General features: G+C 50.0%; 1 protein-coding gene across 12 annotated transcripts in view; it reads left to right on the forward strand.

The window, feature by feature from the left end:
• The window catches only part of ANK1 (ankyrin 1), a 96,910-nt gene that overhangs the window by 62,226 nt on the left and 15,412 nt on the right, over positions 1 to 19,272 (forward strand). For 8 of the 12 annotated variants that reach the window (XM_060136522.1, XM_060136520.1, XM_060136523.1 and 5 more), the window contains 6 exons: positions 65 to 184; positions 1,206 to 1,284; positions 1,546 to 1,620; positions 3,327 to 3,458; positions 4,739 to 4,885; positions 18,295 to 18,853. In XM_060136522.1, the coding sequence (XP_059992505.1) occupies positions 65 to 184; positions 1,206 to 1,284; positions 1,546 to 1,620; positions 3,327 to 3,458; positions 4,739 to 4,885; positions 18,295 to 18,853 (1,112 nt within the window). Of the gene's footprint in view, positions 1 to 64; positions 185 to 1,205; positions 1,285 to 1,545; positions 1,621 to 1,823; positions 2,400 to 3,326; positions 3,459 to 4,738; positions 4,963 to 7,233; positions 8,013 to 18,294; positions 18,854 to 19,272 lie in introns of those variants that run through there. The other 4 variants (XR_009538277.1, XM_060136526.1, XM_060136527.1 and 1 more) reach the window with 4 other exon arrangements.

Here is a 19,272-nt window from a genome sequence, read left to right on the forward strand (position 1 = left end):
AGCCAGCTGGGCTGGTGGCCAGTGGGGCGGCCCCTGACTCTCCCTTTTGTGTGACCGAGTCTAGGTGAGGGACAGCAGTCGAGATCCAGCAGGGTCCTTGTCATTCCTGCGCAAGGCGATGAAGTACGAGGACACGCAGCACATCCTCTGCCACCTAAACATCACCATGCCACCCTGCACCAAGGTGAGAGCCCTGCCGGGACTGTCAGCCGAACCGGTGGAGAAAGGCCCTGAGCTCTCCCCCGACACGGGCTGTGGCCCAGCCCTTCCCGCAAAGCTCGGGAACAAACGTCAGGGTGTGAGGGCGACGCGCGTGTTCACACCGAGGCCCCGAGCTCCCCAGGACGCCCCTTCCAGGACGTTGGAAGGCGAGGCCTGACAGCCGGGTGGCCGGTGGCTCAAGGCGTCCCAGCCACGTCAGGGCTCTTTTGGAGCCTCTTTTTCCTCTACTTACTTGTCTTGCCCAGGCCCTCAGAGAAGGGAAGCTTGGTGTCTCAGCCCTGCGCTCGCCCAGGGCTCTGAGCTCAGTAGAGGTGTGGGCACCAAGCGTCACTGGTGCCTGGGAGCAGCTGAGTCTCCGCTGCGCTGGAGGGAGGGTCTCTCTTGCTGGTGTCGTCCTGTCATTTTCATCATCAGCCTTTCATGCCGAACTAGACAAACAAGGTCACATCCAGATATCTGAGGCTCGTTTTCTCCTTTCTGTCTGAGGACTAGGGAGAACCGACTTCCCTTTCACAGGCGGGTTTCCCACAGCCTTGAACAAGCATCCCGGTGCTTTGCCACAGCGTGCGAAGGCTTGGGCATCAAAAACCAGTCTTTTGAGCAGAAAGGAATCCAAAAAGAAAAACTTTTTTAAAAATTCAAACTCCAGCTCCACCCACTTACTGGCTGAGTTACCTTGGGCGGGTTAGTCTGCCCTCTGGGTCTCAGTTTCCTCCTCCCCGGTGAGATGGGAGGAATGATGGTACCTACCTCATAGGGAGTTGTGTCCATCAAGCAGGGCCTGGCACGTGATGAGGGCCGTGTGAGCTTATCCTTAATGATAATAATAATAAAGTACGTTAAGACTCCCTCTCGCCCCCCCTCTGCCCACACTTCTACCCTGTGTGTCGAGGCTCCAGGCAGTGCAGCTGCCCATCGCCTGCCAGGCCAGGCGTCCTCCCCGCCTGCACCCACAGCGCTCTTTCCTGGTCTCTCTCTGGCAGGGCAGTGGAGCCGATGACCGGAGGAGGACCCTGACGCCACTGGCCCTGAGATACAGCATCCTCAGCGAGTCCACATTGGGTACCAACCTCTCTGTGACTCTCTGTGCTCACTCCCTTCCCGGGGGCGGTGAGGGAGGCAGCGTCCCCTCACCCCGACGGGAGCTCCGAGCTGACACCATTGGCTCAGCCCTTGGCTGGGGTCTCCACTGACCCTCGCAGGCCCAGCCAGCAATCGGGTGGACATGGAGCGGGCCCCGAGCCCCTCTGAGGTCCCTCGCCCACGCCTGTCGGCTCTGTGTCCCGCCAAGGCTACTAAATGGAACGCGATGCTTCCCCCCAGGTGTCCTCAGCGGCGCAGACCGGGCTGACATGAAGATGGCTATTATATCAGAGCACCTGGGCCTCAGCTGGGCCGGTGAGTGGGGCAATTGGGGCAGAAGAGCACTTTGCCTGTCTACACCTACCTCTGCACCTCCTCTCCGCTAAAGGGCAGCTGGTGAAGGCGTTTCTAAACCTCTTCCCTCCACCGGTGTGCCCCTGATCTGGGATTGTCGCCATGGTTTACCAATAGAGGGGGGCTCCCTCCCTCCCCCACTTCTCTCTGGTTTTCCTTTTTAGAAACTCAACTGCAGACGTTACAGGAGAACTTAGCATGGATCCAGGCTGCCCATTTTACAGATGGGGAGGCTGAGACCTAGCTAACTGGGGGGACTTCAGTTGTGCAGTGAGTTAGTGACAGAGCCCTGCAAAGCCAGCAAACCGAGAACACACACAAGCAAACAAGAAACGCGCGTCCCGCCTGCCTGCCACCGCCCCGGCCCCGTACATGCGCGTCCCGCCTGCCTGCCACCGCCCCGGCCCCGCACACGCCGCCGGCCCCACAGGCTGGCGTGGCTGAGGGAAGGGAGGGAAGAAGATCAAGTCAGGACGTTTTTCATTTGTCATCTCTGGCCGTGGCTGAAGTCATACACGAGCCCCGTCCACCATGAGGGGAGACCTGACGCAACTGAGGCGGTGACAGCTCAGGCTGCGTCCTACTCAGTCGCAGGCCCTGTGACTTAATCCCCACTTTCCTGTGAGATTTTGGATGAACAGGCCCCCTTCACTCAGCCACCTGCAGAGAGGGCTTCAGACAAGCTCGGAAACCTTAGCAGTAACTTCCTGGAAGGCGGCGTGGCGGAGCTCACAGTAGAAGTTGAGACTGCTCCTCCTTTAAGCCCGAGAAGCACATCTGCTGCTGCTTCTTGGTTTTGTGTGTGTTTGTGTGTGTGGCTTGTATGTGGTGTGTGTGAGAGATGTGGTATGTGTGGTGTGTATGTGTGTGGCTTGTGTGTTGTGTGTGGGTGTGCATATGTGATGCATGTGGTGTGTGTGTGTATGTGTGGTGTGTGTGTGGTGTGTGTGAGTGTGTGTATGTGTGGTGTGTGTGTGGTGTGCGTGAGTGTGTGTGGTGTGTGTGTGGTGTGTGTGAGTGTGTGTATGTGTGTGTGTGTGTGTGGGTGTGTGGAGGGGGTACATGCATATGCTGATTCTCACCATCAGTTTCCCCTCTGGTCTTCCTCATCCTTGAAATGAGACTCCGATGCTGTTCTCTCATCTAAAGCATCTGAGAGAAATAATAAAAATCACGGGAGGGGAAGAGCTAGCATTCTGTATTACCTTGCATTTAGATGGGAAATTGTATTTTCATTTTAAATGTGAATAACGCCTTTCCGGGAAGAAACGTAAACACAGTAATGCATTTCCATTATAACTGCTTCTCCCGGGAAAGGCAGTGGCATGCAGCGCAGACCACAGCACCGAGGGAGTCAGTGGGTCCGTCCCTCTCCCGCTGTGGCCCCAGCCTGTCCTGTGACCTTGGATAAGTGGCTCAGTCTCATTCATTCAATACCTATTTACTCTCCTGGGCACATGCCTCCTCCTGGCTCGTTCCCGGGGGATACAACAGTGTAAGTGTCAGCATTTCACCAGGTATTCCTTGGGAAGAAGGAATACCGAATCCAGAGGGAGACTGCTCTTTATGTCCTGGTCCCTGCCGGGCGCCCCACTCCACGCGCGGGCTCGGGGGCCGGGGCTGGGCTCTGGCTGGGCTCACACCCGGTCTTGGTTCTTTGTGCGCAGAGCTGGCCCGTGAGCTGCAGTTCAGCGTGGATGACATCAACAGGATCCGCGTGGAGAACCCCAACTCCTTGCTGGAGCAGAGCGTGGCCTTGTTGAACCTCTGGGTCATCCGTGAAGGCCAAGATGCAAAGAGTCAGTACCGATGGGCTGGGGAGCCTTCTCTCCCCAAAGCCTGTGCCAGGACCTCTTCTCACCAAGTAGTTCTCCCTCCAAATTCCCTGGGTGGTGTTGGCCTTTGGAACCAGTCTCTTCTGCACACTCTGTCTCACACATACATACACGCACAGTCACGCACACATGCACCCCTCAGGATCCCTGGTCTTCTGGGCAAGGCTGCCGGGAGGGGATTTTGGAGAATCTTGGCCGTGATCTCTTCCCATCCTCAGAATGAGTTCACAGCGCACCAGGACCCCTAGAAGACAGACAGCATCTGTGTAGGGTGTGTGCCTTCCGGTTGAATTTCTCAAACAAATGAGGATTGTCCCCTCGGGACAGAGCCCAGTGAGGAGTCACCCCTCGGATGGAGTTCTTCTTCCAGGATTTTCTCCAACGGGGGAGGGAAGATTTGTCTCACTCTTTTCAGCCCCTCCTCCACCCCATTCCCGCATACAAAGCGCTAAGAGGAAATTGAGTGTTTACGTTTGCATGGCAAATCAGCTGGCAAGGACCAAGGATTTCCAGAAGACAGAATCCAATCATTCTCACTTATCTTCTTGTAGTATTCCTCTTAGGTTACAAAAAAACACTTCCCATGCCTTGAAATTCGCCGCTGTTAGGGTCTGGAAAAGATCGGTTAAAGGATAACAAAACACAGGTCTACCTCACTTTACGGCGCTTCGCAGATACTGTGTTTTTTTCCCAATCAAATTCAGCAGGTCTGTTCCAACAGCATTTGCTCACTTCGTGTCTGTCACATTTGGGTAATTCTCTCAGTATTTCAAAACTTCTCATTATGATTGCGTTTGTTACGCTGATCTGTTATCAGTGATCCTTATGTGACTATTAAGACTCACTGAAGGCTCAGAGGACAGTTAGCGTTTTTTAGCCATAAAATATTTTAAAGGTATGGTAGATGCCTTGTCTTTCTAGACAGAATGCTACTGCACACTTAATAGACTAGAGTGTAGTGTAAGCATAACTTTTATATGCACTGGGAAAACAACAACATTCGTGTTCTCGCTTTACCGCGATTTTGGCTTTATTGCGTGGGCCGGACGGGAACCGCAGTGTCCCCAGATCTGCCGTCTTCTCCAAAGAGGTAGTTTGCTTTGACTTCGACAAAAGCGGGGGCCTGCAATCCCCCTCCTCGCAGTCTTCCCCCCACCCCACCAGAGTTCAGAGCCGGGCGTCCCGCGCGCCCTGCGATGGGTAGCGGTCCCCCCAGCGCCCTCCTTCCTCCCCTCTGCCCGCAGTGGAGAACCTGTACGCGGCCCTGCGGCACATCGACCGCGGCGAGATCGTGAACATGCTGGAGGGCTCGGGCAGGCAGGGCCGCAACCTGAAGCCCGACCGCCGGCCCACGGACCGGGACTACTCGTCGTCCCCCTCCCAGATGAATGGTGAGTGTCTCCTGGACGAAGGGGCCGAGCCGCCGCCTCCTGACCCTCCCTGGAACCTTCTCTCCCGGTGACCGGAGGTCAGTCTCTCTCTGGACGGGCGGTGGTGAACGCAGAGGTGGTGGGGGGCGCCCGGGGCCCGGGCAGGACGGGAGGAGCCGAGGCCCCGCTCAACGCCCCGCGTGCCGCACGCCCCCCAGCTCTGCGCATGCGCGCACCCATCGACCCAGTCGGTGGGGAGACGCAAGGGCGCTAGGTTCTGGCGCAGGTCCCATGGGGACCAGCCAGGGGGCATCCTGAAGCCCTATTGCCGCCCCTTCTCTGAGACTAAGCGGGATCTTTTCTTCAGTCCGGTCTCTGCTTTTCTCTCCCTTTTTTCTCGCCCCATCTCTTTCCCCTGACTCGTTTTGATGTGGTTTGTTATGCCAAGAAGCCCCCATGTGACCGGGCCCCGGGGGGTCCTGACCTTTGCCCCCAGCACCCACCCCTGCGGCCTTTGAGGACACCTTCCTTTTAGCAGGGGAAGCGGCCAAGTGAGGAGCAGGGCCGGGACCCCCACTGCCCCTCCATCTCTGTCGCTGACCAGGGGTGCAGAAGCAGGGCGGAGGCCCTACCCTGCAGTGGGAGCCGGGAGGCTGGCTTCTATCCCCTTTGCGCCTGACTCCACTGCTGAGTCATCAGCCTCTTCTCTAAAATCAGCAAGTTGGATTAGAGACCTGAGGCTCCTCACAGGCCTTGAAAAGCAATATGGTTCTGTGAACCGGCTTCCATGAGGCCGGCACATGCCCCATCCCGCAGCTGCGTCGCTGTCCTCCCCCAACTCCTAGGTCACCAGCCTTCCCGGCCACGCGCACGTGCGCGTGCTGTGTGGGCCCCTGTGGCGGGGGTCTTGTGAGTGGAAGGTGGGGACAGGTGCCCTGTCCAGGGGGATGCTGTGCCCCTGACACTGGTGACTCTCCCACATCCTGTGTCTCCTGAAACATGCCATCCAGGGCCCCTGGGCACAGGGCTCATCTGTTGACTGCGTGCTGTGGCCTTTCTCTTCTGCCTCTGACCTCACCTGGCCTGCAAGTCCGCTCTCTCCCCCACTGCCTGTCTCCACTGTCTCACCTGGGCCAGGTGTTCAGGGGCCCTCAGCCTCCACTGATGCATGTCACCAAGGGCCCCCGCCCTGATGCTGGGGCGCCCTCGCTGCCTGCTGGGACCTGTGTGCTCTCAGGGCTGTTCCCATGGAGGAGGCTTGCCCCTCAGACCCAGCGTTGAGGGCTCCCAGGCTGGCCCTCTCCCCGCTCTTGGGGGACTAGGCGGACACAGCAGGGACTGCTAAGTGACCAACTCCCTTTCACTAGGAGCGAGGGAAGGGGGCTGATTGCTGCAAACTGGGAGAAGTCAAGTGACAGAACACTTCTCCCTTTTTTACATGATAACCGGTGACTTGGTTGGGTTTCTTAACATCCCCAGAGCTGTTTCAATCAAGTCAACTCAAGTTTTGGGGGTTTTGTCCCCCAGTTCTACGGACACCAGGCCCATAAAATTACATGAGTATAAACAAGGCAGTTACAACAATCAAAAATCTGTCAAGAGGATAGAGCCCATGTCAAGTGTTCTTATCACAATAAAAAAACTGTTCAAAAGGGCAGTTACGGACCCAGGCGTTTATGAATGTCTCCGCTGGCCTCAGGATTCCAGTTGGGCCTGGAGACTCTCATCTAACGCCTGAGCAGAGTCCGACCCCCCGTGGGCCTAGGTCCTGTGCTCCGTGACTGTGGAAAGGCTGTGCAGTTGGTCAGCTCACTTGGCAAATATTTTCTGAACACCTGCCACATGCCAGGGGCTGTTCTAAGCGGGGCAGATAAGTCAGTTCTCAAACAGACAAAAAGAAAGAAAGAAAGAAAGAAAAGTCCCAAACTCTGCCTTCATGGAGCTTACCTTTTGTGTAGAGAGGCAAACAAAAATATAATATGTTAAGTGAATCGTATAATGCACTAGCAAGTAGATGCTGGGAAAAAACAGACTCAAGCAAGGGGGATCAGAGTCCTGGGCTTGGGGAAGTAAATAGTGGGGTGGGAGTGGGTAGCATCTGAACAAAGGCTGGAGGGAGAGGAGGGAGAGAGCACCATACAAGCGTCCCGGGCAGTGGCCCTGAGTGGGCGTGCCTGGTGCATCCGCAGAACAGTGAGGGGCCAGAGGGGAGGAAGAAAGGGCAGGGGCAGCAGGAGGGCGGCTCTTCCAGGCCTTCCTGAGGACACTGGTTTTGCTGGGAGAGTGATGGAGAGCCGCTGGAGGTTTGGAGCAGAGGGGTCACAAGGTCTAACAAGTTTACAAGGGATCCTCCCCTGCTTTGGTTGCAGACGTCACACTCTGAATGCTTCTGTGCTTCCTGGCTGCTCTGTCGCCTGTCAGCCCTTCTGAACCCCCTCGTCCAGCAGGTGTCCCGGCAAACGCAGGCCGTGTGCCCTGTGTGCACGCTCCCCCAGGCCGGAGCAGACGCTCAGAAGCAGACGCCCGCTTGGTCCATCCTGCCTTTCTGGGCACCAGAGCTGGCTTCTGTGTATTTTTCCTGCCTTCTTTGCAGTCCCAGGAAGACCATCCCACATGTGGGTGCCCTTCTGGCCCGGAGAGAAGGAGCAGGAGGGATCAGAGGTGGAAGGACAGGGGGACAGCAGCCTCCTGCGCTTCCTCTGGCTTTCTGTCCTGGGCCGGCCCAGGCCTCTGCGCCGATGGCCACGGCGGCACCTTGCCTCCTCTGTGCTTTACCTCGTTCTCTGCTCGTCTCAGCCTCCCTGTGGGCACTCGAGGCAGTGACTGGTTGCTCTGTGGTGTCAGGAAGATAGGAACCTGAGGTCTCTTGTCCTTCCTTCCTGGCTCTTCTTGCTGTGTTTGCCTGGACTGGCCAGAGCAGAAGGGGCTTTAAGTCAAAAAGCAAGTTTGCTTCTCTTGCACAGGAGGGAACTACCCCAGGCCCTTGGAATAAACATGAAAAAAAATTGCCCGTGGAGCGAAAAAAAAGCATGTTCCTAAAAATAAAACAGATTTCTCATGTAAAAGGAAAAAATGGACATCTCACATCCTGTTTGGTCAACTCCATTTGGTGTGATGAGTTGGACACAATGTCTACTTAGAAATACAGTATGTCTCATTTCTACGGACTCTTAGTGAACACAGCTAGTGAAGTGCGGCTCCTGCCTGAGTTAGGGTTGTCTGTCCACCCTTGTCTGGTTTGCTGCTGACATCAAACTAGTGGGGGCAGCGTTAGGCCTAGGTTAACAGAGACCCAGTGTGACAGCCCAGATGAGGGGAGGCTGGGGGGCGGGCCACTGCTGGACGGCTCTGCTCCAAAGCTGTGTGTTTGGTTGCCTGTTACCTGATTTCCCCAAAAGGCAACCCCAGAGAGGAGAGCTCTAGACTGAGGGATGGGCTGGTGACCCAGGTATGGCAGGGCCACGTGAGACTGCCAGAGAGACAGGCACTTCTGGAGCTCAACCCAGGGGACTCAGCAAACCTTCCTGTGCTGTGGTCCACCCCAGACCGTGTGAGACGGCCCTCGCTGAGCATGGCCCCTATGAGCAGTAATCCCCACTCCACTGAGTATGGACACCTACAGCCCCAGATCCACGCTTCGGGGGTGAGAGTGGGGTCAGCGGGGTCTTCTGGAGACTGAGAGGGAGCAGGGGGCGTAGCCCCTAAACACTGCGACCAGGGGAGGGCCTCCAGGACAAAACACAAGGCAGAAAGAAGTCCTGGGGGAGGGTTGCACAAGTTCCCTTCATGGACACATTTTTGCTTGGGTGAAATTCCATTCACATGAACCCCAGGAAGTTTCAAGGTGGAAAAGTCACCAAGAATGAGCCTCGGGTGTTCTGTGACCAGCAGAGTTACCCTCTCCCAGCCTTTATGAAGTCTTACTGAGATTCCCAGGAGTGAACATGTTTATCCGGCCGTATCTGAGGGACTGTCTGTGATGCATCCACTTCTGGCCAAGATGAGGCAACAGGGACTGAATATACGCTCCTGCTTGAAAGCAAAAAATGGACAAATTATATGAAACAACGGTTTTCGAGACATTGGACATCAGGCAGCAAAGGACAGTGATCTATGAGACATGGAAAATAAATGAGGTGAACCCTACAGTTGCCTAGATCACTGCCTTGAAAGAGTTTCTAAGTCATGGCAGAAGGAAGAGAAATCCAAGAAGACTCCCTGGTTCAGGAGAAGTCGCTGGGAGTCCAAGGAGACCAGGGCAGCTAGAGTTCCCTAGAGAGACAGCTGCACACAGAGAGAGCTCTGGAGACCTCCAGAAGGTTCCCCGCAAGTTTTGGTTGAATATTCATCATCTGTTCCCAATAGGCAGACTGATCGTTCACAGACACTGCATAGGGAGCACAGAATGGTCCTGTCTCGGAAATGGAGAGTGATTAGCCCTAGGTTGGTCAATGCTCCTACCTAATAAACCTTGAAAGCAAAACTCAAAAGGATCAAACTGTTTCCAAGGAACTCAACTACATAACAGAGCAAAGTTCAAGAATTGTTATAGGGATACAAAAATACCCAGCACCCAACTAGATAAAAGTCACAACATCCAATTAAAGATTACCAGACATACATACAAAGAGGCAGGGAAACACAACCCATAATAAGGAGAAAAGTCAATCAACTGAAACTGACGCAGATATTAGAATTAGCAGACAAGAATGGTAAAGCAGTTAATAACTATTTCAGATGTTTAAAAAGTGAAGTAGAGACTTGGAAGATTTTTTTTTTTTGACTGTGTTGGGTCTTCATTGCTGCGCATGGGCTTTCTCTAGTTGCAGCGAGCGGGGGCTACTCTTCGTTGCGGTGCGCAGGCTTCTCATTGTGGTGGCTTCTCTTGTTGTGGAGCACGGGGTCTAGGCTCGCGGGCTTCAGTAGTTGTGACACATGGGCTCAGTAGTTGTGGCTCACGGGCTCTAGAGCGCAGGCTCTGTAGTTGTGGCGCATGGGCTTAGTTGCTCCGTGGCATGTGGGATCTTCCCAGACCAGGGCTCGAACCCATGTCCCCTGCATTGGCAGGCGGATTCTTAACCACTGTGCCACCAGGGAAGCCCTGGAAGATATTTTTTAAAGACCCAAACCAATCTCCTAGAGATGAAACTATAAGGTATAGGATGAATGAAGTACACTGAATGGGATTAGACATTACAGAAGAAGGGAACTTGGCAACATAGCAATAGAAACTCCAAAATGAAACACAGGAAGAAAAAAAAAAAGCATCAGTGAGCTGTGGGGAAATCAAGTGACCTAATATTTGTGAAATTAGAGTTTCCAGCAGAGAAGGGGGCTGAAAATGTATTTGAAGAATTAATGGCCCAGAATTTTACAATTTGACAAAAACCGTAAATACACATATCCAAGAAGTTCAGTTAACTGCATGAAACATGGAAGCTACTATGCCAAGGCACATTTTAAACAAATTGGTCAGAACCTGTGACAGAGAAAGGTTAAAAGTAGCCAGAGGAAAAAAGCAAGACCTGTTATATACAAGGGGATAAAGATAAGGATTACATAAGATTTCTCATAGGAACAATGGATGTAAGACAGTGGAACAATATCTTTAAAGTAGAACACATCTTGAAAGAAACACATCTCTAAAGTAATGTAGACTTCTATATCCAGCAAAAATAACTTCCAAAAACGAAGGCAAATACAGACTTTTCCATACGCACAAAACCTGATAATTCATCACCAGGAGGTGACTGCTACAAGAAAAGTTTAAAAACAAAATCCTTGAGGCCGAAGAGAAACGACAGCAACAGAAATACAGCTCTACGCGAAGGAATGAACTGCCAAAATGCTAACCATAAGAACAAATACATAATTTTCTTGTTATTTAAATCTCTTTAAAAGATAACTGTTTAAACAAAAATAACAATGTTGGGTTTCTAGCATGTGTAAAAGTAAAATATATTACAACAATGGTACAAAAGTCAAAAAATTTGAGAGAGAAATATGGAAGTATATTATTGTAAGGTTCTTATACTATATGCCAAGCGTTATGTGACATCACTTAAAAGTAGACTGTGATAGTTTAAGGATGTATACTAAAAGTCCTAAAGTAACTACTAAAATCATCAAAGAATTATAGCTAATAAGCAATCAAAATAGATAAAGTGGAAAATTTCAATTAATCCAAAAGAGGAAAAAGAGAACAGATGGGACGAAAGTAGAAATTAGCAAATGAGAGGTTTAAACCTAACCATATTAATAATCTCATTAAATGTAAATGACCTAAGTAACCCACATTAAAAGGCAGAGATAGGGACTTCCCTGGTGGCACAGTGGTTAAGAATCCTGCCAATGCAGGGGACACGGGTTCGATCTGTGGTCTGGGAAGATCCCACATGCCACGGAGCAACTGAGCCCGTGAACCACAACTACTGAGCCCACGTGCCACAACTACTGAAGCCCGTGCACCTAGAGCCCACGCTCCGCAGCAAGAGAAGCCACCGCGATGAGAAGCCCGCGCAAAGCAACAAAGAGTAGCCCCCACTCACTGCAACTAGAGAAAGCCTGAGCACAGCAACGAAGACTCAAATGCAGCCAAAATTAATTAATTAATTAAAGAAAAAAAGGCAGAGATAGACTGGATATAAAGGTAAATTTCAAATATATACTGCCTATAAGTAATGCCTTTCAAATATAAAAACACAAATTCCTTAAAAGTAAAAAGATGAGTAGATATAAACTGTGCTAACACTAATCAAAAGAAAACTGAAGCGGCTATATTAATATCAGACAAGTAGATTTCAGAACAAATAATATTACCAGGGATAAAGACAATAATTTCATAATAATAAGTAGTTCATCTAGAGGGCATCACAATCTTTAAATGTTTATGTACCAGTAATATAGCTATAAATACATGAAACAAAAACAGAAAAGCACAATGAGAAATAGACAAAACCACAGCTACAGTGGGAGATTTCAATACTCCATCTTGATAATTGATAGAGCAAGTAGAAAAATGAGTAACCATATAGAAGATTTGACAACACTGTCCTTCGTCTTGACCTAATTGACATTAGGAATTGGAAAATGTAGAACATTCCACCCAATAACAACAGAATACACATTCTTTTCAATTGCCCCTAGAACAAACCAATATAGACCATGTTATAGACTATAAAGTAAGTCTCAATAAATATAAAAGAATTCAAGTCATTCAAAGTATGTTCTCTGACCACAGTGAAATTAAATTACAAGTCAATAACTGAAAGCTACATGAGAAATCTCAAACATATGGAAACTAAATCATACACTTCTAAATAACCCATGGGTCAAAGAAGAGAGCAAAAGGGAAATTAGTATTTTGAATCAAGATATGAAAATGTATGGTATGCCAGTAAAGCAGTATTAGGGAGAAATTCATAGCACTAAATGTCCACATTAAAAAAGAGAAAAGTTCTCAAGTCAGTGACCTCCGCTTTATAATATCTTAAGATATTTGAAAAAGAAGAGCAAATTAAACCCAAAGTAAACAGAAGGGAGATAATAAAGATCAGAGCGGAAATCAATGAAGTTGAAAACAGAAAACACTAGGGAAAATCCATAAAACCAAAGGCTGGTTCTTTGAAATGATCAATAAATTGATAAGCATCCAGCCAGACTGAGAGAGGCAACATCACTAAAGACTGAAGAAAACTATAATTCGAAGAGATACATGCACCCCAATGTTCACTGCAGCACTATTCACAATAGCCAGGACATGGAAGCAACCTAAGTGTCCATCGACAGACGAATGGATAAGGAAGATGTGGTACATATATACAATGGAATATTACTCAGCCATAAAAAATGAAATAATGCCATTTGCAGCAACATGGATGGACCTAGAGATTATCATACAAAGTGAAGTGAGTCAGAAAGAGAAAGACAGGGGGCTTCTTTGGCACATTGGTTAAGAATCCACCTGCCAATGCAGAGGACACGCGTTCGAGCCCTGGTCCGGGAAGATCCCACACGCCGTGGAGCAACGAAGCCCATGCACCACAACTACTGAGCCTGTGCTCTAGAGCCCGTGAGCCACAACTACTGAGCCTGCACGCCACAACTACTGAAGCCCACGCACCTAGAGCCCGTGCTCTGCAACAAGAGAAGCCACTGCAATGAGAAGCCCGCGCACGGCAACGGAGAGTAGCCCCCGCTCACCGCAACTAGAGAAAGCCCGCACGCAGCAACGAAGACCCAATGCAGCCAATAAATAAATAAATAAATTTATTTATTTAAAAAAAGAGAAAGACAAATACCATATGATACAACTTATATGTGGAATCTAATATGACACAAATGAACGTATCTATGAAACAGAAACAGATTCACAGACATAGAGAACAGACTTGTGGTTGCCAAGGGGGAGGGAGGGTGGGGGAAGGGTGGATGGGAGGCTGGGATTAGTAGATGCAAACTATTATGTATAGAATGGATAAACAACAAGGTCCTACTGTATAGCACAGGGAACTATATTCAATATCCTGTGATAAACCATGATAGAAAAAAACTATGAAAAAGAATGTATATTTATGTATAACTGAATCGCTTTGCTGTACAGTAGAAATTAACACAACATTGTAAATCAACTATACTTCAATAAAATAAATTTAAAAAAAACCAATATTCCCACCAAGAAAACTCCAAGCCTAGAGGACTTAAGTGGTGAATGCTACCAGACATTTAAGGAAGAAATAACTTGTTAAGAAAATTGTAAAGGACATAATGCTTCCCAACTCATTCTATGAGGCCAGCATTACATTTTTGGTGAAAAAAAAGAAAGCCATTACAGGAAAACTACAGACCAATATCCTTCATGAACATTCATGCAAAAATCTCTAAACTAAATTTTAGCAAATCAAATCCAACACTATATAAAAGTGCATCATGACCAAGTGGGGTTTATCCAAGGAATGCAAAATGGTTGAATATTCTAAAATAAATCAGTATCTGGTTCTGCATGTAAGGAGCTTGGATGTCACCACTCCATGCTAACAACAAGCAAAAAGCTACACGGTTTGAAAAATCAGTAACTCTTCTAGGGTCTGTAAGAGAAGTGAGGACTTAGGGCAAATCGCTGTCCCCCAAATTGGAGAGTCTGATAGCAGAGCCCTAAAAGGGCACCTACAAAAAACCTGAAGCTAGCATTACACTTAATGGTGAAAGACCGAGTGCTTTCCCTCTAAGTGCAGTAACAAGCCAATGATGTCTGCTCCCCTGGCTTCTGTTCAACCTTGTCCTAAAGGTGCTGCCGGTACAATAAGGCAAGTAAGAGAAATAAAAGGCAGCCAGATTGGAGAGGAAGAAGTAAACTGTCTTTGTTCACAGACAGCATGATATATATAAAAATCCAATGGAATCTAAAAAATGAGTTTGGTAAGGTTGCAGGATACAATTTCAGTATATTAAAAAAATCAATTGAATTCTATATACTAGGAACGAGCAAGTGGAAATTGAAATTGAAAAAAGAATACCCTTTAAGATAGCACTGAAAAAAATTGAAACACTTGGAGCTGAATCTGATAAAAGATGTGAAAGACACACATTGAAAACTACAAAACGTTGCCCAGAGAAATTTTAAAAGACCTAAATAAATGTAGAGATACACCGGTGTTCATGGGTCAGAAGACTCGATACTTTGTCAGTTCTCCCTGAAACAATCTATATATTTGATGCAACCCCAGCCAAAATCCCAGTAGGCTTTTCTGTGGAAAGTGACAAAGTGTTTCTAAAATTCATATGGAAAAAACCTAGAACATCCAAAACAGCTTTGAAAAAGAACAAAGTTGGAGGACTTACACTGACTTCAAAATTTATTACAAAGCTACAGTGATCAATACGGTGTGGTATTGCCATAAAGGCAGATAAGTCAATGGAACACAATAGAATCCAAAAATAATAAAACCACACATATAGGAAAAACTGATCTTCAGCAAAGGTGCAAAGGCAATTCAGTGGATAATCTTTACAATATGTGTGCTGGAACACTTGGATATTCATATGCAGAAATGAACTGGGATTCACACCTTACATCACATACAAAAATTACCACAAAATGGATCATAGATTAAATGTAAAACCTGTGACTATAAAAATTCTTGGTTAAACATAAGAGAAAACCTTAGAGATCTTGGATAAGGCAAATATTTCTTAGGTGCAACACCAGAAGTACAATCCATAAAAGAACAAATGGATAAGTTGGACTTCATCAAAATTTAAAACTTCTGCACTTTAAAATGCACTGTTTAAAAAAATGAAGAAGAAAAAGAAGCTACTGATTGGGAGAAAGTATTGGCTAATAATCATCTGATATAGGACTTGTATCCACAATACATAAAGAACTCTCAAAACTCAATAATAAGAAAACAACCCAAGTTTTAGAGTGAGCAAAAGACTTGAACTTAACCCAGAAGATAGACAAATAGCAAATAAGAACACAAAAAGATGCTCAGCATCATTAGTCATCAGAGAAATACAAATTAAAACTATAAGTAGATACGCTACACATCTATAAGAAGAGCTAGAACAAAAAACGAAAAAAACGAAAAACATACCAAGTGTTGAGGATGTGGAGGAACTGGGAGCCCATGCACTGCTCGTGGGGATGTAAATGGGACAATCACTTTGGAAAAACTTTGGTTGTTTCTTAAAAAGTTAAACATATACCTACAGTGTGATCTAGACATTCAGCAATAACAATGGATGAATTATCAATACATGCAACAACATGGATGAAATTAGGCTGAGTGAAAAAAAAACAGACAAAAAAGATTCCACACTGTATAGTTCCATTTATATACAATTCTGGCAAATGCAGCTCCTGTATAGTGACAGAATGCAGATTAGTGGTTACCTGGGAGTCGGGTGGCAGAATGAAGGAGTACAAAGGATCCTGAGGAAACCTCTCAGGGATGATGAATGGCCCTTCTCTTCACGGTGGTGATGGTTTCATGGGTGTTTCCCTGTATCAGAAATGATCAGATTATCTACTTTAAATATGTGGATTTATTGTATGCCAACTATACCTCCTTGAAGCTATCTTTAAAATATATTAATGGCAAAATCTAGTGAAAGGACCACTCTCACTGTGTTCCTTAAGCAAGTTGCTCAATCTCTAGTTTCCTAATCTATAAAGTAGGAATAATGTTGTTGTGACAATTAAAAATAACATGTTGGATATATTTCATATGAAAGAGAGCTCAATTAGTAATGGTAATAATAGAATAATGCTTTCAAGAAGAAAAAAAATTATGTGATTCTTAAATGCTCTGCTCGCAGATATCTGGAGAGATTTCTGTAGAGGGTTGGAAGGCCATTCGCCCTGGTTTCCCAGTTAGGTCACAGTTTCACGTGCAGTGACTTGGTGTTACTGTCGTGGGAAGATCTGACCCACCCATTTCCCCCCCCCACCCTCCTCTCTTTGTCCCTCCTAGTTTGGCCAGAGCTGGAGGGGTCCCTTGGTCCCTGTCACTGCACAGCCCTGCCCCCAGCCAGCCCCCCCGCCATGGTCTGTTTCTCGTTCTCCTAATTTTGGAATCTGGAACCACGTAGACTTGTAGAGATCAGTCAGGAGGAAAACTCTCCGGAAAGATTACAAGGCAGAATGAATGTCAAGCACGTGGCCTGGTTGCCGGCACCTTGAACACCTGTAATCGTTGGCAATTTCGGTTTCACTGCATATGGGCTAGGTCATCGGTTCTGGCTCCTGTGTCCCCCTCACATCTGAAAGCTCTGCAGTGGGACAGCATAGACAGGTTCCCTGTTCTTGGAGTTGACAGTCATGCGAACCAGGACAGGCTCAAAGATGGGGGAATCCAAGGTGAGCTGGAGTCGTTGGGAAAACGTTGTGAAAGAAAGAGGACAAAGAGAACCTGTCGTGTGTGTGTGTGTGTGTGTGTGTGTGTGTGTGTCTGTGTGTCTGTGTGTGTGTGTGTGTGTCTGTGTGTGTTTATAATCCCCAGCCCTTTAGCATGTATGGTGCCTGGCGTGGAAGCAGACCTCATTTCATATTTTCTGGTTGAAGAAGTGAGTGAAGGAGGACAGCTGAGTTCTATCAGAAGCAGAGAAGCTGGAGGACAGGAGCTGAGGCTCAGCTGGGAGTGACGAGGGCCCGTCTGGCCAGGAGAGAGGTTAAGCCAGATGCAGAGGTGGGGAGCGGTGAGGGTTGAATGGCAGGATGAAGATTGCAGACACTGGGTTAGGGGCCTCTCGGGACGTGGCAGGAAGGTCCCTGGAGACCCTGCAGGGGCAGCCCCACCCATGCCCAGGGTCCCCTTCGGCTCTGCTGGATCTTCAGAGGTTGTGAGCACACACCTGCTCCCGGGTCCCCAGACAGGCTGGGCCAAGTGGAGAATCTTGCCTTCTAGGCCCCCCTCAGACTGGCACCTGCTCCGAAGGGGAGGCAGAGGCCCTCTTCCCCTGCTGCAGGGACCGCCCCCCTCCCCAAGCTGGAGGAGAGCAGAGGCCCCACCCAAGGGAACCCCGTCCAGGACACGCACACTGATCCCACACTTAAACCTGCTGCCCCCTCAGCATCCTGGTCTGCACACCAGACCCAACCGGGAGACTATCACCGACTCGTGTCCGAGCCCGTCCCCAGGGAACAGGCTTGGGAACAGGCTTTGCTGACCACAGGGCTGCACGGTAGGGGCCTGGGCCCGCCGGCTCCCTTCCCCTGGGTCACAGCTGACCTGGCGGGATCGGCAGGCAGAGTTCTGAGGAAACAGCATTGTGCCCGGGACCTCGTGCGCCCTGAGGACACGCCCTCGTGCCACTTTGGCTCATTCACAGTTCTGGGAACACATACACTGCCTGCGGCTAAGCGACTTCATCCCAAACCGAGCGGTTTCCCGTTTGACCGCCGCACCGAGGTCTGTGGATACTCGGTGTGCTCGCCAGCCCCGCCAGGGCTCGGTCAGCGACCCTGGCTCTGGGGCTGCCCCCTCCCTTGGAGGTGCATTCCTAACAGAGCCCCCAAGGGCTGTGCCCAAGGGACGCTGGTGCAAAGAGACAGCAGCCCTGCCTTCCGCGCGGCCACTGAGCAGTGGGGCTTTCACCTGATTGCGGACGGCTCGAGCTCCAGCCTCTGGATCAAGACGTCCTGATCCCCGCTCTGGACTGGAAGAGAAAGCATTCCAACCTCTTCTCTTTGCGTCCAGCAAAGGAGCCCCCTCCCCGCCCTCACCCCTGGCTGCCCCCTCTTCCTCAGCCCCCAGAGCCTTGTTCTCTTGCCCGGGTGCCCGGGCAGAAGCCACAAGGCTTGGGGAGGCCCGCACCGCCGGAATGCGCATGCGCCTCAGTGGCCGTGCCTGTGCGCGCGTGACCGGCACGTGAGCGCGCGTGATGGAAGGTCACAGCTGGAGCATGTCGCCCTCTGTCTGCCCATCCAGGTTACTCCTCGCTGCAGGACGAGCTGCTGTCCCCCGCCTCCCTGCACTACGCGCTCCCCTCTCCGCTGCGCGCAGACCAGTACTGGAACGAGGTGGCCGTCCTAGACGCCATCCCCTTGGCGGGCACGGAGCATGACGCCATGCTGGAGATGTCTGACATGCAGGTGTGGTCCGCGGGCCTCACGCCCTCGTTGGTCACTGCTGAGGACTCCTCTCTGGAGTGCAGCAAGGCCGAGGACTCGGACGCCACCGGCCACGAGTGGAAGCTGGAGGGGGCGCTCTCCGAGGGACCCCAGGGCCCCATGCTGGGCTCTCTGGACCTCGTGGAGGACGACACAGTGGATTCAGATGCCACAAATGGCCTTATCGATTTGCTTGACCAGGAGGAAGGTCAGAGGTCAGAAGAGAAGCTGCCAGGTCATGAGAGGCAGGAGGACTCGACAGGTGCAGGGCAGGGCTCAGGGAATGAAGTGTCTCTTGTTTCAGGCCAGCAGAGGGTACAAGCCCACATCACAGAATCCCACACCGTGAGTCGGGTGATGGACTCCAGCCAGGACAGGTAAGGGCTGGGCCGCCGTGCGGGATGCCTTTCACCGTCCTGGGCTTCTGGCAGCGAGTACGGAGGGAACTCGGGCGCCGCTGTCCCCCGATGCTGTGTTCTAAACACACTGGCGCAAATAAGTTCAGTAAGGCGCCAGCTCGCCTCTGAAGCCGCCCAGCCCGCGCTCAGGCCTCTGTCTTGTGAGAGTGGAGCTGTGTCTGCAAAGGCCAGTCCCTCCCCCAGAACCACCCCCCACCCCACCCCCCTCGCCAGCCCCATCTTTTGGCCAGCAGGAGAGAGGCTGAGGGTGTTGGGAGAAGGGAGAGCATCCCTGGGAGAGAGATTGTAAGGCTGGGAGAAGCCACGTCCCTGAAGTACAGCTGAGCTGGGTGCTCTGGGCCCCCGTCGCTGTTGTGTGTTGATTGCTGAAATCAAAC

Source organism: Lagenorhynchus albirostris, chromosome 21 (assembly GCF_949774975.1).
Source record: "Lagenorhynchus albirostris chromosome 21, mLagAlb1.1, whole genome shotgun sequence".
NCBI lineage: Eukaryota > Metazoa > Chordata > Mammalia > Artiodactyla > Delphinidae > Lagenorhynchus > Lagenorhynchus albirostris.